Raw genomic sequence first — 23174 nt, 5'->3', positions numbered from 1 at the left:
AAGTACTAGAAAATTTTTACTTCTCTCAGTTGTGAAAGCCTTAGGGTGTGGGAAAATGAGGAACTTAAAACATGATTTTACCTAAAAAGTCCCATTTCATTTCTCATTTTTTTGCAGCTTTGCTGCTCTCCTGCTCCCTGTTGGCATCACTGAATGCAATTTGAATAGTGTCTGTGATTCTGGTATGTCTCTTTCTTCATCTCTGATTCCAGGAATGTATCAAAAATGCCACTTTACCACATTCGACTAGAAGCTAATGATCACTGTCCTCAAGCAGGGATGCTATGAAGGAGGACCCTTGAGGAGAAGGTTCCCACAGGCCACCCTGGAGTCTGTGGCTGGCCAGGAGAAGGGCAGGTGGTGGCTGGGTATAGCACCCATGAACACAGGAGTGATGCCACAGGGCAGCACATCACTGCAATTACAAGAAGTAAAACTTCCCAGACCATGGCCCTGGGCTATACTTTGGTGCCCATGGCCATGCAGGGTCAGCCACAGAGCCAGCCATGGCTGCACAGGTGGCATGTCCACCCTGATGCCTCTATGCTGCCAGTCCCTGGCCCATGCTTTCTTGCCTGGTGCTGGGAGATTTTTGGTCTGGTATTTGCATGCTGGATTTTTTCCTTTCTATGCAATACGGGGTTGTGTAACTGCTTTTGCAGCCCCTTCTTCCTGTGTCCAACAGCCTCATACCGATAGATGCCTGAGGAACGAATGATCTGCATTATCTAGGACTGATTCCCTACCACTTCTATTAAATGAGGTGTTTCTTCTTCTCAGGAGCATGGCTGAAACCAGACAGTCTCCATCAGCCTTTAGTAAAAGCCTGTTTGGACTCTGTTTATAGGGAAAGCCAGTCATGACTTCCTCTTTTATGTGTCTGTGTTTATTAAAGCATTTAGCACAGCTAAAACACTTCACAAATTAATAATGATTGCAATAATTAAGTTGTTTTCCTATAAAAAACACTCACTTTTAATGATGATAGAAATGAACATTTCATGCAAATAAACATCATGCCCTAAAACAAGAAGTTGCCCTTCCATCCCACAGAGTGTAAAGCTGTGCCTAGAAGGAAATTTTGTGTCAGTCAGGGTATTTTATGATGTTAGTCAATATTAAATGCAGAATTTCCTGCATTTCCACTGATAGTTGCATATGTGCTGGCCTCACCCCTCTGTGGCTGAATCAGTCTGATACCGTTGCACTGAACAAACAAGTTACCTGGTGCTGAGATTCCTTGGATTTTTCCCTACATACCAAAGCAATGTCCTTCATGTGCTACAGTGGTGCTGGGTAATGTCCAGTATCCACCTGCTCTTGTCAAAAATTGCCTCCCTAATTCCTGATCCCAAGTAGGGCAGACATGACTGTGGCCTCCAGCCTTTGTTGCAGCTTTATCACATCCCTGTCAGGAGCACAAAGGGGAAGGTGGAAGCAGAATGCTGCCCTTAAAATCTCCCATGCAGTGATCCCAGCTTGGACCCAGGAGCTGAGGGAGGAAGTGCCAGCATCCTATTACTGGCCTTATTTGGGGGTGCTGCTGAAAGTAATTTCTTTTTCTGAGATTTGCAAGCTGGCCTGTCCACTACAAAAAGGTTCCTTGCTCCTTCAAGTGATGACCATGTCATTGAGGAGCTGAGCCCCTGAACCTCGTGGCGCTCCCACTGTACTTCCATGGGGATGAGGGAATGACACCAAGGCCACCAAAGATGAAACGGCTGAAGATGAATGGCTGAAACTGTTTTATTTGTGGTCACTGCCATTTCATGGGATATCTCCTGTTGCTGAAGAAGTGACACCAACACCAACCTCCATGCTTTCAGAGGGCTGGTGAGAATTGCGTTGCAAAGAGCTCATGCGTGAGAAGGCAGGGCGGCCTTGGTGTGGCCCATTTATTACATGGGCCAGACAGTGTCCTGACGTGCTTGGGTGAGGACCCTTGTTTACCGCTGTAACAGCTTTTGGGACTATTGCTCACTGACAGTCCCACCATCAGACAGTCACCTGCTTCAGGGGAAACCCTGCCAGAATGAAAGGCAACATTATATCACCAACTCTTCCTGTCCAGCTTCCTTATGCCTTCATGGATGCACATTGTGCCCTCACACCCTCCTGTGTTGATGGAAGGAAAGTGATTAAACTTAATCCCATCCAGCAGTGTCTACTAAAAATAATGAGCAGTGTATGAGACATTGTTTTTCAGCTGATTTACAAAAACATCACGTGAGGGGAAGAGGAAGTATCTCCTTGTCTGGCACTTTGTTTGGGAAATACCACTTGTGCATCCAGCGTCAGGTATGAAGGCATGAGCTGGCTGAGGGGACCAGGCTGGTTTTCACCTAGGGGACCACGGTGCAAACACGACCCAGGGCTGCACTTGTCCAGCCAGGTTCTTTGGTAAATGGAGAGTGTTTTAGGGTGGCAGCTCTGTCAGTTTGCTTCACCAGGTGGGTTTGTTTTGCTTTTTTATTATCAGATGCTTGTGGGTGAGTCAAGTGCATTTAGATTGCAATGCCATGCCCCAGTGATAGCATTTTTTTTCCCCTGTCCTTTAGGGAGGAGCAGGTCACAAGCATCATGCTATGTAGGTGACTGGACACTGCTCTGGAGGGCTGGAGAGGAGCCAACCTCCAGTGGGAAGCAGGTGAGAGTGTCTGAATGTTTTCACAAGTCTGATGAGTCACACAAGAATGATTTGCTGGTGAAACTTTGCAAAACCAGACCACTGTACAGCACCTACAATAGCATCCTGAAGGACCTTCTCAGGACCACTACACTGATGCCCTCTAAAGTAAAAATCTTCCAGGCTTCTGCGGGTGACTAAGTGGGAAAGAACAGGGAGTTGCATCTCTTTGTTTGCTTGATTGTTTTTTTTTTCCTGGATTTTAGAAACAAGAGCCTTTGGCCCAGAAGTTCTTAATCCCCTTTGCATTGGGATTATGAGCTACAGGGATGGTGTTCCTTGCCTGTGAAGCTGGAAAAAAGCAGTACAGTGCGTGAGCAGGGAGCCTGCTGATGTGCTTGGCATAACAGGGGAGGACCTCAGGCTCTCCTCTGCACGGACACATCTTTGGGTCCCAGCATTAGGGAAGAAGAATGTGCTCTGCACTATTCCTCTGCTGTTCCCTTGTGATAAGCAGCTTCATTTCCCAGTCTTCCTAAACTCCAGCTTTGAACTGTGGAGAAAGTAAAACTTTGCCTGACAAAATGCTGTATTCCTTTCTGTCTGGATCTTAGACAAAACCCTTAATTTGGATGTCTATCCTTTACAAAGAGTACTCCTTTACAAAGCTGCAGCTACTCTGGTAGAAGTGATGGGCCCCCAATACCACCCAAATATTCTGCAGCCAGTAGTTAACAAAAAATACTAGAATAGGTGTATCATTTTGAAGTTCAGGGTCATGGTTGTGGTTATTTTCCTCTTGAAGGCAGAAGGCAAAGCATACCTGCTGGCACTCTGCTCTTGCTCTCCTGCTTTTGCCCTGCTGACATGGAAGCATTGAAGGAATTTGCATAATACAATCATGTTTTCACAATCCACAAAATAAAACCCAAGTGATAGCAACCTTTGTGACTCATTTTTCTTGTAAACACTTCATATTTATTATCTTAGTAAGAATTCAAGACATACATGCATGAGGCATACAGCAACACATCTGGCACACATCCAGAACAAGGCTTACGGAAAACAAATTCATGTTGATAAAGTCATAAAGCAGATCCTTTGCAGAAGTAACAAAAGAAATCTAGGATGGACATCAGCAAGCACTTGGTCATATACTGGCACTGATGTCTTGCATCTGTGCCTTTTTCCTGAGTTCCTGTTGAACACTGCCGTTCTTAACAATGCACAGAAACACCTAAAACATTTCAAAAAAGCAAATAGTCTTTGCATAACTAGGCAGACAAATACTGTGCTAACAGTAAACTTTGATATCCCCATGACAATTCATGTAAGAGCATACTTTCTATTGTAATATTTATATGTACTACAGCCTGAAGAACAGGGTGGGTTCTACAAATCCACACCTCGTTTCCTGTTGACCTTGCAAGCAGCATTCATTGAACAGAAGTTTTATTCAGATACTTTTCAGCTGTGAATGTTAATGCTGAATTCTTCTCAGAGTTCCAGACAGTCATGGTCATTGTTCAGTGTCCTTGATGAAGATTCCAAGACTCCACCAAATGCAGGATGTACAACAGCAACCCTTCTTATGAAGCTGAAGCTGTCTTTGATGAAGTTTTGCCCAGCTGGATGCAGTGCTAGCTTGGGAGCTGGTATTCTGCTGGTCTGAAACTCTTTGCCTTTACTTTTTGTTACCTGAAAACCTGACCTATGTACACGTCAGTAAAATGCACTGTTTTGCAGTATAAGATAAATAACAACTATTTTTGAAATATTGTGTTCTCCCTGAAAATGTACTGGCTAGCTTAGAGGGGAAGGGAACCATGCATGTGGCTCAAGCCAAGAGCAAATCTCCCTGTAACACCACTGGGATGGATGGAGTTAAGTCTTCCATTTGGAAAGAAGGCAAAGTCAGTCAGCTTCTGCTCAGTGACAGAAGTCAGTGTCAATATATGACAGCTCCTGCACAGTTGCTTGTGAGAGTGGCCAGAGTTACATAATGACAATTTTGCAAAGGCAGATTAAGAAGATATAACAGAAAAATAAATTATAAATACAAACAAGAATTCACCACAAGACAGGAGAAGATACATAATTTGAATAGACACAAATAACAAAGTGTAACTATACAGCCTTATAAAATGCAAATGTGCTCACATACAAGGGTAGTTAAGAGAAGTAACTCACTAGTGACCTTAGAGGTAGCTATGAAACAGCTTCAGCCTTTTTCTTGGTATCTTGGACCCATGAAAAACACTGTTTAGGATGGAGCCTGACAAGAATTGACTAGCAAAGTTACTGTTTGTTTTGACAGCAACCAACATGTTTAATTCAGCTCCTCCGAAGCCGGCTAAAGGTAATATCCCCTCAGTGAGATGGGTCATTTCCATGTAACCATCCACTGGATATGCTGCCACAGCTCCACCATTCTGGAACTGAGATGAGAAGGCCATGAAATGAAGTGGAAATAAAGTACAAGGAAGAACCTTTGTCCATAAATATAATTAAACATTGAAAAATCTAAGGTTACTTTCTTGTACCACTCAAACGCTCAATTCTATTGATATTGTTTCTTCAAAGAGAAGGTAGTTACCTTCTTTGAATAAATAACATTCTCAGCAAAACTTGCAATTCAACTTTAGGATCTACTTCTGTTGAAGCTATTTTGTTACTTACAAAGACACAACAGAATTGTACTGTTATCAAGAAATTCTTTTTAATATTGAAAGAACCCTTCCACAATTACCTATGTATCTGTGTTTGCGTTATATATATTCAGATACATATATTATGCCAAAATATGATTCCCTCTCTGAAGCATGATTTATTTCCTTTATCATCAGAAACTATTATCCATTTTTTATTTATATAATACCTTTTTATATTGAGTTCTGTCATGTTTTGAACATTTTTTCATACTGTGTTTTGAGATTAAACAAACAGCTTTTGATTAATAGTTCTATTAAATACTCATGACATGCACTAGCAGTGCACACATTTATATTTTATGTATACATACTATATATATAAACTTATACTATATATTTATACTATAGACTAGAATTATGCAGCACTGTTGATTCATAGAATTACAACTTTTAGTCTGCAAAACAACATCCTGTAACAAAAAACCTTTCAATAAAGATAGCGATTGTCTTCAATAAATTTTAATAATTTTAATAAATTTTAACACCACTTGATCCCTGTCCAGCAGGATCCACACTTTAGAGAAGAGGACCAGTCAAAGATCCAGCAACTGGCTTTTCCTGTGTGTTATATGATCCCAAGTTCCAACAGACTGTCACTTTTTTTGGTTTCACCTTGGAGGTGGGCTGAACTCCTTGGTGAAACATGGCTATGGGACATGAGGACCAGAGGGTGACTGGGGAAACTGGGTTCCTGAAGGTGTTCTCAGACCATGGTGAAGGGCAAGTTCAGTCTTGTCCCAAATCTCCCCATGTCACCAGCTTGCCCGAAGTCACCACAGCACAGTTTAGAGGCTCTGCCCATTGTTATCTTTTTCTTCCCACCTGGCATTCATATGCCAGTATTGCTGTAACATTCTTCAGAGAAAACACGTGATAGCCATCCTCCAGCAGCTGCAGTCACCTAAATACAAGGCAGCGAGATTCGACGTTTCTTCATCTCCCAGTGTCTGTGGAGCCTCTTCTTCCAAACCCACAAAGCCAAGGTCCTCCTCCGTTCCGCTCGCCGTGTCCGCGGGCAGCCCACGTTCCGGGGCAGAAGAGCTTGGCGAGCAGGTTCAGGAGCCTCTGCCGCAAGTCCCACCTGTCGCCGATGCGGGTCAGCTCCAGGGCGCACTCCACCGCCGCCTCGCGCCCTGCGGAAACGCGCGTGGTTACCGCTTCAAAGGGATCCCCACAGTACGCTACTTTTTGTCCAATTTTTTACCTTTTACTCATCATGAAGTGCACCCCATCCCGCACCCTCTCTGCCCCCCACTCACGGGGGGCAGCAGCTGTATCCCTCTCTCCTCCAAACGGGCGCCCGCAGCCGCGCCGGGCGCTGGCCGCCCAGCCGGTGCTGGAGCCGGGCAGCAGCGCCCGGGAGCAGGACTGCTGTGTCTCAGTCCCGTCCGTTCCTGTCCCTGTCCCACCCCATGCCGTCCCCTCCCCCGCCTTTCCCTTTCCCCTCCGGTACCTGCAGGAGCGGCTGGCGGCGCGGTTTTGCGCAGGGTCCGGCCAGGCATCATCGCGTCGGCGGGACGAGGATCGGCGGGGCACGGAGCGCCGGGGCTCGGCGACACTCGTCACAGGGAGTCTAGGCTCGATTCGGCGGGGCACGGGGCGCCCAGGCCCGGCGGGACACGGAGAGCTCAGGCTCGATTCGGCGAGGCACGGAGCGCACAGGTTGCTCTCAGGCCGGTGGCAGCAGCGTTCTGCTGGCACGGGGGCGGAGCGCGGCGCTAAAAGCGCGGTGCGACTCCAGCGGGGATTTCCCTCCGTCCTGACGTAGCGAAAAGGCGCGGGGATCCCGCCCCCCGCGCCCGGCGGGCAGGCGGTGGCGTGCCCGGGCGGCGCGGGGCCGCGGCCGGGACACCGCCTACGCTGCCGGCCCGGAGAGGGCTGGAGGAGTGCGGTGTGCGGAGCAGGAGGAGATGGGAGGATGGGCTGTGCGCGGGGCAGAGGTGGAGGGATGGGGAGTGCTAAGGGAAAAGGGGATGGAGGAGTGGGGTGGGTTTGTGGTGTGTCAGAAGAGATGAACGGTGCGGTTTGCATCATCAGGGCAAGAAGAGGCAGAAGGGCGAGGTGGGCTTTCTCTAGGCAAAGAGAGATGGGAGGGTGGGCTGTGCTTGTAATGGTGGTGGTCCAGGAAAGGTGGACAGGGTTGCAATGATGATGCTGAGGAAGAAGAGGTGGAGAGATGGAGAGTGCTTGGACAAGCAGAAGAAACAGATAGAGTGTGTTATTATCATAGAAGCATAGAACAGTTTGATTTGGAAGAGACTTCTTAAAGGTTTTCTAGATCAGCCCCCCCCTGTATTTTGCTGCTTGTAGCCACAAAGGCAGAAAGATTGTCAGCTAGATCAGGTTGCTCTAAGCCCCATTCAACCTGACCTTGGATGTTTCCCAGGATGGAAAATCCACCACTTCTCTGGGCAACCTTCACCATACAAATAAAAAAACTTCCTTATAGTTAACCTAATCAATGCACCCCTAGTTTAAATCATGACTCTTTGTCCTATTGCAAAAGGTCCTTCTGAAATCTCTGTCCCAGTTTTTCTTATAGGCCCCCTCCGGATGCTGGAAGGCTGCAATAAAGCATTCCCAGAGCCTCCTTTTCACCAAGCTGAGTAACCCAAATTCTCTAAACCTTATTTTTATTCGAAGTGATAGTGACCTTGCCCTCAAACCAGCCATGGAGAAACAATCTAGGCCATACTCATGTACCACTTGCAACAGCTTGGGGCCAACCCCCGGCACTGCTGGGTATTTCCTGTCGCAGTGCAGGGTCTGCATGGCATGGCTCTGGCTGACACATGGCAGTCTACACTTACCTGCGCCTGCTGTAATTTTAGATGGTGCGTTTTGCAGGAAGCAAGTGCTGGAACAAAGTCACGCTCATGTCTTTGCGATTGTTGCAGAATGTTGGGAGAGCTGCCAGTGATACGTGGATCACTCATCTGCCTCCTGTCTCTGAAAGAGTGGATATTTCATGTTGTGACACATGCCATGGACTTCTGCTTTTAGGGGAAAATGAAAACTGCTTGATGTAAAGAAAGCACAGATGGGTCAGACATAACAAAGAACTGATTTATGGCTGTAAGTCAGTAAATTTCTACCTCTCCCATCAAAACACAACTTAAAATGTCACAGTGTAGTACAGGATGTTAAGAGGCTCCATTCTATGGGGTAGAAACCTCTGAAGTCAAGTGTCTAGAAATGCTGGTGACTTTGAAGTTCCATTAAAAGGGGAAGCATTCACCAGCACAGTGCAGACAGCCTTTTCCCTGCTATTTCCCAGAATGATGGGAAAACATCTTGAAACACGGCTGATTTCTCTCCCTGTGTAGGAAACCTCAGCCCCTTGGTGCCGACAGGAGGCAGCTGGCACAGTGGTGCTGCAGGGCTGGCGTGTGGGGGGGGCAGTGGTACGAGCTCACAGACAGAGCATTTCCCAGGGTGAGATATCTAAATGAAAGCTATAGCTGGATGAAGCTTTTGCAAGGCCCTTCACAAAGCAGTAAACCGGCTCTGTCAGCACCACACAGTGCACCCTGCCAGATCGTGACCTGGTGTCAGAGCAGCTTAGGTTGGCCACAGAGAAGTTTCTAATGTTTTTGAGGATGTATTGCCTTTGTCTCTCAGCTGGTATATAATCTGTAAGGCATGTGGGCTAATTTCCTTGACCCGATGTGTTTGGGGTCCCTTCAGCTGTTAGTAACTCAGCCCTGTTCAGGCAGAACTGGCCTTTTTCATTCATTCCTGTTACATAAGAAACTATGCCTTCAAAACAAGTTTGTTGGGTTTTAGGAGATGGCAAGGCGGGTAAACAGGTCAGGAGGATGTTTGCATGATGCATCATACCTCATGAAGGAGGTGTGGTGGTCTGCAGCATGTGATGCCTAGGGCTGCATCTCAAAGCCGCGGTCCAAGAGCAGCTCCACAAATCATGGAAGCCTCTCCAGAATGACATCACAAGGGGCTAGGGCCTTACTGAGACTCCCATCTTACTAAGGGGCACCCCACGTGCCCCTCCTGCCCTACTCAGTGCTCAGTAGTGCCCAGTGCAGGCAAAACACCCACAAACTCAAGCCATGAGGTCATACTGGTCTCTTGGGCGGCTGGCATGTGTGTGTGACTTTGCACATTTATTTTGCATGTTTAGACAGAGCCAGTTATGACCTGCGGCTTGTTCTTCTTTGTGAATCTGGAGACAGATTACATCCTTGGCAAATTACTTAAATTACTCTTCATCTAGTAAAGCCAAAACCAAATTAACCTCAATCAATCCTGTCCTGCTCAGCAACACTTCCTCACCCTGAAGGCAGATAACCTTAAAGGGCAGCTTGCGTCTATACCCCTGCAGCCACACAAAGAGATGGGCGCTCCTTTTGAGTCTATGGGGGAGAGATTCTTTCCTATCAGTGCATAAACTAGTGGGATAGTCGAGTTGAGAGCATTAATTTATTTTCTTTATTTTAAAGTAGTGAAAAAGATAAATAAAAACAGGATAATAGGTAATAAAGGATACATGGTAATACAGAACGATAAAAGGTAAAAAAAAGGGCACACTTCGGTGTGCAAAATAGGTTATTAAACTATCCTGTGAGCCCAAGTACCTGAAGTGCTTGTTTCCCTATTGCTACAGTCAGAGCCATGTATCTGAGTACAGTGGTGTAATGTAGGGAGACTCACTACTGCTTAGAGGGGAATTGCCTCAAGTTCCAGATCTGGCCCACATCCTCGCAGAGTTTTACTGGTGTGTGAGGGAGTTACTGATGTGTAAATCACAGCCCATTTTGGCGGGAACACCACATGTTGGGGCCGCTGCTGATTATAGGATTGTGCAACAGGCTAAGCGAAAATAAGTTGATTGTGGTTTCAAAAGCCATTGGCAAGCTCTGACGTTTTCTTGTTTCAATTCCCCTAAACAAAGAAGTATATCTGTGGGAAGCACAGACCCCGGGGAATCTGGTCTACCAGAGCAGCCACAAAAGTTTTTTCTTGCTGTGGCCACACTGAGCAGGACCACAGGTCGCCAGGTGGGCTTAGCCATGGCAAAGAGCAAAGCAGCAGCCCAAGGAGCACTGCCCAGCTGGAGCTGCTGTTCAGTTTATTTCTGCTTAGTACCATTTAAAGTTATTGCAATTACACAGCTGAGGAGAAAATCATCTTTAGATAATGTGCCCCAGGCTTCACTGGTGTGGGTGATGTGGTTTTATCAGGAACATGTCCATAAAAGACAGCATGTGACATACTCTCACCACACATAACAACAGTGGGTAGGCTTGCTGAAAGGAAATTGAATGTTGCAGAAACGAAATCAAGAGTGGGAGAAAAAGGAAACTAGCTGGTTTTTTTTTTTCTCTGAACTCAGTTATTTGTGCTGAATCATTTTCAAGCAGTTTCTGAGCCTTCCTCTAAGATCTTAAATAAATCTCTGATACTGTTTCATCACTGGAGTTTATCTTCTCATCTTCCCAAGACTGGTGTTGACAGCTCTTGTGTTAACTGAGAAGTTGTTTGTTTTTCTGTCTGCCTTTTCCCGTTTCTGCAGACTGCAGAGTTGACAGTTCCTGTTGATCCATGTGTGTCTCTGCACCCGATCAGGAAACTTGGCTCTATTGTCAGGAGTACAAACCAAGGTCATTTCAGGAAAGTGCACTGGCATGTGGCCATGGGCTATGCCGAGAGAGTGTGATGAGAGCCATGGATAAGATTTTGTTTGTTTTTGTGGTGTTTTGGATTGGGGGTTTTTAATTGTTGTGTTTTTGTTGGTGTTGTTTTGTTTTGTTTTGTTTTGTTTTGTTTTGCTTTGCTTTGTTTTGTTTTGTTTTGTTTTGTTTTGTTTTCTGGAGTTTTTTTCATAAATCAGTCTAATTCTCTGGTTTGCTCTTCTCAGACATCTTTCCTCCAAGGATCTCTCTCACGTAAAGCTTTACGAGTAAAAAACTTTACGAGTAAAGCTTCCTAAGTCCTCCAGCCTTAGTCATTAATCTCAACCTTGTTTTTCAGGGCAATAGCCTTTTTCTGTGTTAATAATATTCTGATGGCAACTGCAGTAAAACTTTGGCCTCCAGTAGCTACTGCTGCTGACACCTCCACTGTGGTGGGAGAAAAGGTTAATGTAGCTTTCAGTAGTTAAGTAAAATACTCCAGCTAATTTTACTTTGACTTGACAATGTGATCCCACACCATCCAGGAAAGAAACTAAGAAGAACTGCACATCCATTGCTGGGATATAACCCCATTTGCACAGAGCTCATGTGCTGTTTAAATGTTACTTAATGCCCCACAATTAATTCTTAGACTTTCCCTCCTATGTTGTTCTCTCTTGCCTGCTTCCTTTGAAAGCTTAAATGCATAATTTTCTTAGTAAAAATGAACTGCATGGTTGCTCATATATTACAGTGCTCTGTCACTGCCAGAGGGTTAAACACATAATTTTTTCTCTGTGACTGCCTCTTTGTGAAGCAGGCAGCACTAATTCATTACTTGTAAAATGCTACTGAAAAATGACTCACATGTGTCTGATCTGGTGCCCACCAAAGCCAGAATGGGCCAGCCAGTATTCCTGCTGAGAGCAGTAAAATTTGGTTGAGAATGGGGTTGAATAGCAGAGACTCCTTGATATAATTGGAGTGTAAAAAAGTTTATATTTTATATTTTTTAATCAGGGAGTATTTTTAAGGAACTTTTGTTGACATCATTTCCTTAGTCTTAGGCTAAGATCAGTTTTAAATTAGGTGGGGCAGATTATCTGGTGAGCTGAATTTTCTGCGAAAGCAGAAAGAAGAGCTCCTGCAGGTGGCTCCTTGTAAAGTCATTCCAAATTCATCCTCTTAGTAGTCACCAAAAAGGTTTCTAAACTTTCTAAAAAGGGTTGTAAGAGATGGAAAGATTCACTAGGTACTTTGTTAAGTGTGTTTTGGCACCTGAGAAGTTGACAACACCCTCAAAAAAGCCAGTCTTTTCGACTGCTATCTAGTGGTAGGGGTTAGTAAAGTAAATATTGGTGATGATTGCTGTTTATGAGGCTGGTATTTGCTGAAGAGCTCTCCTCCATGTGTGTAGGTGTCAGTGCAAACGCCAGGCATAGTGTTAGCACAGCTGTGCCATTACTGCTGGGTTTTCGCATAGGTCCTCTCTTGGACGGTGACTGCGGCTGTTTTCTGTCTTGCTATCTTTGCTGAGAATGTGAATGTGCTCCATTTCTGAAATTCTTCATTGCTTCCTGCTCTGCCAGATCTTTTTCAGGTTCTGACTCCCTTGTTCTTCTGGTTCCCTTCTTTCCTGCACCTCCCCCGCATTTTGTCATAATTTTTGTGTATAGTCAATGCAGCAGGCATGGGGTTGAAAAAAGAAGGGAAATCCCATTTGTGAGACAGTTGCTACTTTGCTGGCATGCCACTGCCTTGCAGCTGAGGCAGCAACCCATTAACCCCCACAGGGTTCATTATTGGTGACTTGCTGTGAATCAGTGAAGCCTAACAGGAGAAGTAGAAAATCCAAGCAAGCTTTCCTGGACACCAGCATGGTGATCTGGGATTCCCAGTGTAGCACAGAGACAGTGCCTCAGTGCTGCAGTGTCCCTCCTGTACCTTCCCAATGCTCTCCAGATGGGGCAGGTGCTATTTTGCATTGGCAGGAAATTTTCAGACTATTGTGAACAATGATTTCATTGAGCTGGGTTTTGGAAGTGCCTCTTTTGAACAATCTCTGCTTTGATAAAGAATTCCTTAGTGTCCCTAAATCCCACAAAACAGACATGAAGTGGAAAAGGTTTCAAATGGAGCACCTCTCCTATGAGGAAAGGCTGAGAGAGATGGAATTGTTCAGTCTGGAGCAGAGGAGGCTTAGGAGTGACCTAACTTTGAACTTCTGGTAGCTGAAGGGAGCTGACAAGAACAACGGAGAGGGACTTTTTATAAGGGCATGTAGTGACAGGACAAAGAGGAATGGCTTCAAACTGAGAGAGAGTGGGTTTAGATGAGATATCAGGAAGAAATTCTGTGGGAATCCAGGGCATCCCTCTGGCTGCCCTGGAAGGTCTTGGACCCTGGCAGGGCGTCAGGAACCCCCCGTACAGGGTTCCAAGAGACACTGTCTCTGATCTCTGTCCATGGAAAAGAGTTTTCAATCTTACAGGATGATTTACAAGCTCTGAGTATTTGATATAAGTAATTATTAGTGTGGCACGGGTGCAAAAGTAGAATTTTAGGATTCTAGATAAGGGGTTCAAAGGAGGCACGATGGAGGAAATTGGGTGTGCCTTGTTCTTTTCTTCTTCTTCATGCCCTCCATGTTTCACTGTAGTGTTGGTATTTTTCTATTGGTTTAGGCTGGGGGCACACTGTTCAATGTAGGAGATAGATATTGGCACATTATTGTAAATATAGCACAGGTAGTTTCTGGTATATAATGTTTGTAACATCCCACTGAAGGGCAGAGCCCCGCACACTGCCCTGCAGGACAGACCTGCAGCAGGGCAGCAGAACATGTTAGAGATAAGCAAGAATAGACAACATTGAAAACCAGCACCACAAATTATGGCTTCTTCTTTGGCAATGGGGCAGAAAGACAGAGACTTTCTACAATCTTGGGGTCATTTAAATATCTTTACTGTAAGGGTGGTGAGGCACTGGAACACACTGCCCAGAGAAGCTGTGGATGCCCCATTCCTGGAAGTGTTCAGTATCAGCTTGAATAGGGTTCTGAGCAACCTGGTCTGGTGGGAGGTGTCCCTGTCCATAGCAGAAGGGTTGGAACAAGATCTTTAGGATCCCATTCAACCCAAGCCTTTTTATGATTCTGTGAACTTAGAGCAAAAGAGAAAAAGATTTAACAAGACAATGCAGGGACTGAACCAAGGTGGAATATATTATCTTTTGTAAAACATTCTTCCTTAAAATATTTAGGGCTTTGAAAAGTGTTTTGGTATTTCATTCACTCTAAAGATCAGAATTATACATTTGAGTAAGGTAGATGGTATGTTCAATGTAATCAGTATAGGATCTCCTCTACCATTTAAATTGCCTGTGATTTATGTGAATAAGCCACTAGGTGTGTTTGGTGCATCTTGGAGCCCTATCTTTGCTATAGTAAAGTAAAAAAAAAAAAAAAAAAAAAAAAAAAAAAAGAGAGAATATGATTTAGGTTTCACTTCAAAATGTCTATTTAGGAAAAAAAAAAGGCACGATGAAAAGTATGATACTTTATTGTGAGTAGATCACAGTCTGGACCTCAGGATTTGGCAGAACCATAGGAGCAGGTTGTTCCCCTACTCCAAACATGCACACATAAACACACACACATATGCTGTGATTATGTATCTATTTTAGGGGGTTGCAGTGAATTCTAGCAGCTTCCTGCCACCAGAACATTGATGGGGGAAGCTGGACCATTCCCATTTCAGGATCTGCATGCTGCATTGTGGCAGTGTGAAACCTCTACATGAGACGTCCCTCTGTGGGCTGCGCTGGCAGAGAAGTGGTACAGACTGAAACTGTGTCTTGGTGAAAGCTGTCAGGGTGGCAACAAACTGTGAAGGCAGAGGGACCACTTGAATCATCACTAGTCTGACAACAGATTTAGCTATGTGAGTGCTGACAACATCCCATGTTGTGAGGTAGTTTCACTTTTAAACTTCATGACTGATAGCACTGAAACAAGCTCATTTCCGTTTCTATTTTTTATTTGCAGACACACGCAGCAGAGAAGGGGATGACTTTTGCTGCCTTTTCCGAACGGGAGACAAAAGCCTCCCAGGAGATGGGAAGTCCCCCACAGCTGCTCTGCAGACAAGCCTTAGGAACCTTAGGCATGAAGGGCTGCAATAAAAAATGTGTTGGTGGCAATGACCTTGCACAGAAATGGCAGGAAACGTGCCCCTTCCTGTCAAAAATGAGTCCCTTTGGGCTCCCAGTGCTTTTTCTGTGAGTGGGAGCAGCCCCCAGAGAAGAGAGAGAGACGCTGGAAGTCATTGAACAAGGTGGTCAGACACAGAGAGGAGTCCTGTCCTCCCTGAGTTCCTGTTACCATGCTGACCTAGTTGTTGGATCCACCCACATCTTGGCTTCATAGCCCTGCTATGGGGAGCAGCTCCATGTAGCACCATCAGCTGCAGGTCATAATCCTCTCTGTAGATTATGAAAATCCCCTCTTTGCTAAATGAACCCCACATTTGAGATCTTACTTGGTGTTTTTTCCAGGTAACATCAGGGAATGCAAAATCAGCACAGAGCTGATTTTTCATATTCATGCTGGCTCTGAACATGGCGGCGGACTTCTGTCATGCATCCATAACTTTGTGTTCAGGGAGATGTGTCTTCCCACAGCACACACAGTTGAGGCTGCTGAGGGGTGTTGGTTACTGGTGTGAGAGGGAAAGCTGTGGGGGTGACCTTTGACATTAAGAGTGCAAACAAAGAAGTGAGAAATAACAAGTGTCCCTTCAAGGGTAAGGACACCGTGTTCTTCCTCACCAGAGACCTCTCTGCAAATGCACTGGCTGACTCCAAAGAGAATAAAGGAGAAGTAAATAGGGGAAACAGCAAAAAGAGGGCTGCACTTAACTACAATTTTTTGTACTTTACAACCTGTTTCTATTCTCTGAATGCTATGTGCTATGGGAAAGACCCATGTCAACTGCTCCATGCCTCCCTTTTGGGTGTGGGTGCTGTGTGTGTGCACTAATGCCCCTCAGCAGGGCTGTCACCATTCCCACCTTCTCCATGTGTACAGGTGAGGAGTGGAGGAGTGTGGATGCCCAGAAGGAGAAAACTGAAGGAAGACAGTCTAACCAAGAGTGGGGGTTGTGTCCCACAGACACAGGTGTAGGAGCTGACTTCATGTGACAGCATCTTGGGTTGCATCCTGTTTTGTGGTCATGATGCCATCTGCCCTGCCTATTTCATCATCTTGTGGTGGGTTATGGTCTGCAACTGCAGAAAAGTGCACACAGGCTGTGAATTTCAAAGGAGTTCTCAATCTGCAAAGACATAGGAAGTCAGGGTTTGTTTTGTTGTTTCTCTTTTGTTTGGTTGTTTTAAGGCTTTCTGCTCAATTTTTAAATTTTTTTTTGAGGGTTGTGGGGTTTTTTTTTCTTTTATTTTTTTTCTTTATTCTGTGTACTATTTTGGTTTTAACACATAGCAATTTCATTGTCAGGTGTTTTCAGGTGTCCAGCAAGGGAGAGGTTGTTGTGACCAGGCTTACCTGTGGTTATAACAGAGCATGGTGATGGAAAGGGAAAGGTGTGGAGAATTCTGTGCTGAGGAAGAGACAGAGTACCTTGAGGAAGGGGTGAGAAGTAAAGAAGCCTACCTGAAGTCCCAGGGTGTGGGACCAGTTGGCCTCAGGACTAGCAATGTAATCATTGCACCATGAGCTGCATGTTCCTGCTGCCCAGCAGAGGCCACATGAAGCAGAAGTCGCAGTATATGTAATAATGATGGCATCTGGGTCTCCACCCAGGATTTCACAGGCTTACAGAACTGCAGATCTGGCCAATAAAATTGGCAGTGATGGCGTCAAGTCTAGAAACCCAGGAGGCTCAGATGAGAAATACCACAGGAGTCTGGATGCTCAGTTGCCTTAAATAATGTGAACTTTCAGTTTTGGCTAAGGGCTGACTCACTATGAAAACCACCTTCTTTGTGGTATCTCAGTGATTGTCAAAAGTTGGAAAATGACATCATCCATCAAAACAACAAGTAAAATACCTTGTCAGGCTTTTAAAAGCCTCAGTTAAAAATGTCTTTGCATTGTACATGTGAAAACAGACTCACAAGAGCCATCAGTCAATGACCCACTGCAGTTCTGGGTAGCACAGAGAATCTCTAGAAGCCATCTTTGTGAATTTATCCCCCAAATGATGAAGCATGTACAATAAGCAATGCACTGAATCTAGTATTGGCATCTCTAAAAATCATTGCATCTATCCATGGTATTCTTCACAGTGCCTGTTTCTGATTGCCTTACTTCAGTTCTGTCTTTTCTTTTTTTAAATATATTTTTGAATTGTAACGCATTTTGAGCAGCAGTTCTGGGTTTTGAACAGCAGTTTGTCTCTTCCTTCTGAATGATATCCTACAACCAACTGCATTCAAAAATTAAAGCAAAAAGTTGTATTTAAGCACATCTGGTAAACAGCAACCATACTGATCTTCAATTTTTTTTGTTGTTATTTTTGGTCTAGCTATCCTAGGTTGCAAGATATTTGAGGTGAGGGTTATTAGTTCAGGGCACCGAATTGACATTATTATCCTTATCCTTATCCTTATCCTTATCCTTATCCTTATCCTTATCCTTGTCCTTATCATTATCATTATCATGATTATTTTTATTATTAACTTCATTAAAGTGTGAAAAAATGCACTTCTTATTTACAGGTAATTTATAACATAATGTTTGGAAATGTGAGGTATACATGTAGTTGGAGCAATCATCAAAATTATGCATTTCACCAGATACTTATAAGAGCTTAAAGGAAGATTGCATTTTTTCATAGATGCATAGGCAAAGTGACCTGCAAGACCTCTAAGGCACAACTGAAAACCTCTAAGGCACAGCTTTCCCCCTAAAACCAGAGCAACTGTATTACTTCTCTTTCAGTAGTACAGGGTTCATTACTAGAGACAGATCGCAAACATACTTAACTGCAATTTCCTATATTCATTCTAATGTGACCCCACCTGGAGTATTGCATCCAGCTTTGGGACCCCCACCACAATAAGGACATGGACCTGTTGGAACAGTCCAGAGGAGATCAGGAAGATGACCCTGTAAAAACAGCTTGAGAGAGTTGGGGTTTTTCACCCTGGATAAAAGAGGTCACTGGGGAGATCTTCTAGCACCTTCCAGAATCGAAAGGGGCTACAAGAGAGCTGAACAGGGACTTTTTACAAAGGCATGTAGTCGTAAGACAAGGGATATTGCTTTTAAACTGAAAGAAAATAGGTTGGAGAAGATATTAGAAAGAAATTCTAATTTCTTAGAGGGTGAGGGTGGTGAGGCATTGGCAGAGGTTGCTGACAGAAGCTGTGTGTGCACCATCCCTGACAGTGCTCAAGGCCAGGCTGGATGGGGCTCTGAGCAACCTGATGAAAGGTGTCCCTGCCAATGGCAGGGGGTTTGGAATAAGATGATCTTTAAAGTCCCTTGCAACCCAAACCATTATATGATTCTATGATTTCATTTTTCAATTTTTTTTTTTATATCCCCCAATAGAACAGGACCCTATAAATTCAAGAGTTTGTAAACCTAGCGCATGGAAAAAATGTGAACTGAGAAATGGAGCCATTGGCAGCCTGGAAATAGAGCCTGTTCAGTGACCTCCCATGATACCAAGGCCTTGGTAGTTACAGACTTCTCCCAGGAGCAGAACATGCTATCCTGACTATACAGTAAGAAAATGGGCAAGTTTCATAAAAGCAGACCCTCTAGGCATTGCAGTTGTCATACAAAAAGGTATTTTCTAACTGCTATATTCTTTCTGTCTACTTAGCTCTTGTCCACAGTCCCAGGGGTTTGGTGCTAAGGTATGTTTCAGAGCAGAGTTTTTTGGAGAGAGTGTTCAAGGCTGGCTGTTGCTGAAACGCTGTGCTCTCAGCCATGAAGAGAGATTTTCTTGTGCCCTCCTCTTAATAGCTAAGGTAATTTCAGCTGGATGCATCTGGCTGCTCTTCCATCCCCACCAACAGCCAGTGTATGGTCACACCCAGCAGCAAGCCTTCAGCACTGTGTCCCACACCATCCTTGTAGGCAAACTCAGGCAGTGTGGGCTGGATGAGTAGGCAATAACACAGATTGAGAACTGGCTGAGTATTAGATCCCAAAGGGTCGTAATCAGTGGCACAGGGTCTAGTTGGAGGCCTGTCACTAGTGGTGTCACCCAAGGTTCAGTACTGGGCCCAGTATTATTTATTTTACTCCTCAGTGACTTGGACGAAGGGGCAGAGGCCTCCTCAGGGCGCTCACTGATGACACAAAGCTGAGGAGTGGCCGATACCCCAGGGAGCTCTGCAGCCCTTCAGAGGGCCCTGGACAGGCTGGGGGGTGGGCAGGGAAGAATTGTCTGAAGCTCAACAGAGGCAAGCGCTGGGGAGGAGCAGCCCCTGGCACCGGTACAGCTGGGCCCGACCTGCTGGAAAGCAGAAGGACAAGGACCTGGGGGTCCTGGTGGACAACAAGCCAGCAGTGCCCCTGTGGCCAGGAGGCCAACGGTGTCCTGGATGCATCAGGAAGAGCATTGGCAGCTGGTCAAGGGAGGAGATCCTGCCCCTCTGCTCAGCCCAGGCCTCGTCTGGAGTGCTGTGCCCAGTTCTGGGCTCCTCAGTAAAAAAAACATGGAGCTCCCAGAGTGGGTCCAGCAGGGAGCTACAAAGGTGATCAAGGGACTGGAACTTCTCTCTTATGAAGAAAGGCTGAGCAAGCTGGACATGTTCAGCCTCTAAAAGAGATGATTGAGAGGGCACCTCATCAATGTCTGTCTGTGTCTGCAGGGAGAGGATGGACCAGGCTCTGCTCAGTGGTGCTGAGCAATAGGACAAGAGACAAAGGGCAGGAATTGATGCATGGAAAGTTCCACCTGAACATGAAGAAGAACCACTGTGGGGTTACTGCACTTTGGAACAGATGCCCGGAGAGGCTGTGGAGTCTCCCTCACTGGAGATATTGAAGAACTTTCTGGATGCAATCCTTGGCAATATGTCCTAGAATGGCCCTGCTTGAGCAGGGAAATTGGACTACATGGGCCTGTGTGGTCCTTTCCAACCTGACTCATTCTGTCAAATGTGATGGAAGAAAATTCTCAATGTGAATCGAGGAGCATTTGACAATAATGTTACTGGAATGGAGGGTCAAAATCACTGTGTTCTCTGGAATAGCTGGGTCAGAACGTTTTCCTGTGGTTGCAAAGTATTCAACCACGTGCTGTGGTCTTGAGGGAGAATTAGCACAGCACATTAAGCATTGCCAGGCAGAGGCAGCTCAAGCATGCTGGTAGTGGTGGCTATGGGACGTCTGAGAAAGATGTTTGGACCACTGAAAGCAAAATGGGCATGAAGTAATATTTCTCTTTTTTTATTCTACCAGTTTCTTGTAATTTAGAAAAAATAATGACTCCTTTATTCAGACAATACATTTAAGAGCTACCAATTAAATAAATGCAATTCTTTTGAATCCTACAAGTCTAAACCTGTTTGCACTTTTGACTTGGACTCTAATGTTTGGCAGTGTAGCTAAATTCTGCACAGGAGTCAGTGAATTGCAACCTGGTTACCCTAGCTTTGATTTATCACCTAATTGTTTTTCTCTAGCTCTGCCAGTATTACTCATTTGTAATTTGCAAGACACGTGAGCTGGATAACTATAGTAAACTTTCAGAAATCCAGAAATTATGAGACATATTCACAAAAGCTAGGCTGAGCCTGCTCTGTCTCTGAGGATGTTTGGTTAGTCTGTTTCATTTATATACATTGGCATAAAAAATCAGCTGATGGGAGGGCCTCTTCAAGAATAAAACTGAGAAAAACTGTTTTGAGAAGGAGGAAAACAGTCATCAAAACTTGTCTATGTAATTATGGACTATACACATCTTATATTTACTGAAACAGAGGAAATGGAGCAACTTTAAACTACATGTTTAAAACATGCTTCAGCCAATACCCAACACAATTAAAATCTATCTTCATTTCTCTTTGCTTTGGCCTTAATTTATATTTCCACACTTCAGTAACCTTTGGTAGAGAGAAAAGGGTGAGAGGCGTCTCCACAATCCCCTTTTATAGTGATTCTCTGATTGTTTAGCACTGAATTATCAGGAATTTTTACTTCTGTGTGTAGACTAGCTGAAGACAATGTTAGTGATGGGGAAAAGGATCATTTTAAATGAATAAAATGTAGAAGTTTTAGAGGGAGGACAATCTTTACATATTTACAGTTGGTGAAGCATACATATGAACAGAACTGTGGGGAAAGCTGCACTTAATTAAGACCATTAACTTATGTTCTCAGAGAGTCTTGAAATGTAAAACCTGGGGGGAAAAAAAGGAAAGAAGAAAAGGCGTCCAAGGAGTCTTTATGGGAATGATTATATTTGCCTCTCTCCCTCCTACACACACCAGAGGAGTAGCAACTTCTTGTTGTGTGGGGTCAGAAGCTCTGCTCATTCCTCATTACTAAATTGGTAGATAGTATGCTGGGAGGTTAGTCTTTGTTTTAATGTTGATACATTCTACTCTCCATTGTGTCATGGAGCTTTAGCTAACCACAGCCACTCAGTGGAAATCCCCAACAGGTAATATTTTCCCTTTCCTTTGTTCATTTGGCACTTATTTTACAAAATAGATATGGGAGGTTTTTTGTTTGTTTGTTTGATTGTTTGTTTGTATGTTTCCCCAAGTCATTGGTGCAGAAGACAAAAATTGAAGGAGAGGCCACTCCAGGGAAGGACATAATCATCAGATAAATAATTGTACCCCTTCTCTAAGTTCTTATCTTTGGCCCACAGAGCTGGTAACTGAGCCAGGCTCATGGCATTGTGACAAGAATGCATGAGCAGGGGATGGGAAAAATTATCTTCTCCTTTGTTGCCTCAGTATAACAAACCCAATTACCCAGTTTAACACTTGCATCAATTGCTTGCTATCCTTTCCCTCAGTGCTCTCCCCTGGACTTAAAATACTGCTGTGTATCCTCAAAGAGCTGCTCCAGTGGGTCACCTGAGTGGCCAGAGTAATTTGGCCCTCTTGCAACATCTGGCTTGCATATTCCTCGAATCCCCATCCGAATTTCTAGGATAACAGGCACTGGAGTAAAGTTGCATTGAGAGATCCCACCCCTCTGTGTGTGTGTGTGCCCAGAGGGGTGGGGTGATAAACATTGTCGCTTGCTCAGAAAAGTGGATTCCCGTCTGCAGTGGCTTCTGCCACCCGCTGCAGGAAAGTGAAATAATCACAGGAACTCTCAGTGGTGTTGCAACTCTCTGTGTTGCAGTTTCATGAACTCCACTACACAGCCAGTTTGATTTCTTCTGTTCTTCATTTTTTTCCTCCTTTCTCCCTTCCTTACTTTTTTCTTTTTTTCTTTTTCCCTTTCTCTTTGTTTTCTGCTTTTGGGAGATGACATATTTGTATACTGCCTTTTAAAACCTCATCATTTTGCATTGTAGGACTGCTCAGATACCTGCAAAAAACGTTTGTACTGTGCCTCAGAATGGGGGAGCTGCAGATGACAGCTTTTGGCAAAATTTCATTTATTTGCTCACTGAAGTGGCCTGAAAAGCCTGATATTCAGGTTTACTCAAAGAGGACCTGAAATGACTCATGGTCCATATTTGACCCCATGTTTGAGGAAGATACCCTCATGACTGTGAACAACCTGTTCAACAGGGCAGCAAAGGCACTGTAAGTAAGGAGCACTTTGAGAAAGGCTTTAAAATTCTGTGTTTTGGCCTCTGCATGGTAAAACTAGTTCGATCAGTTTTCTTCCTTGTATTAGCCAGACCATAATAATTACAAAGAATTTATTTTTAAAAAAGGGAAATTAACAAGAGGCAGAAAGCAGCTTGATTTTCAGAGGAACGTGAGCAGATTTTGCATACACAAGTGCTGATGCAGTGGTGCTGTTGCAACAAGTTTCCAAGTAGCCTTTGTTTAGACACCTTTATATAGTTTCCAGATGAAGGAAAGGAGACAAGTGGTCTCTATTTAACTTGAGCATAGTCCCTTAAAATGCCTTTCCACCCCTCAAAAGCGATGGAGAATGGGTGCTTATTGAGGATGTTTTTCAGTTCAATCCTGAGAAACCCGTGAATATGCCATGTAGCACCTGCATTGTTATGCTGCCTGCATAGGTTT

At 44.5% G+C, this 23174-nt stretch overlaps 1 protein-coding gene across 1 annotated transcript; it reads right to left on the bottom strand.

Moving 5' to 3' along the window:
* Positions 1-3581: 3581 nt before the first annotated feature.
* On the bottom strand, positions 3582-7070 carry PMAIP1 (phorbol-12-myristate-13-acetate-induced protein 1). The gene is made up of 2 exons (XM_012577563.5): positions 6791-7070; positions 3582-6470 (listed from the first exon to the last, which is right to left on the bottom strand). Exons 1-2 carry the CDS (start codon positions 6840-6842, stop codon positions 6271-6273), a joined length of 252 nt encoding a protein of 83 aa, XP_012433017.1. The 5' UTR covers positions 6843-7070; the 3' UTR covers positions 3582-6270.
* Positions 7071-23174: the final 16104 nt, after the last annotated feature.

The sequence above is a fragment of the Taeniopygia guttata genome, chromosome Z, assembly GCF_048771995.1.
Source record: "Taeniopygia guttata chromosome Z, bTaeGut7.mat, whole genome shotgun sequence".
Classification (NCBI taxonomy): Eukaryota; Metazoa; Chordata; class Aves; order Passeriformes; family Estrildidae; genus Taeniopygia; species Taeniopygia guttata.
Note: the sequence above shows the minus strand (reverse complement) of the source record. Positions and strands in the feature narration are given on the sequence as shown.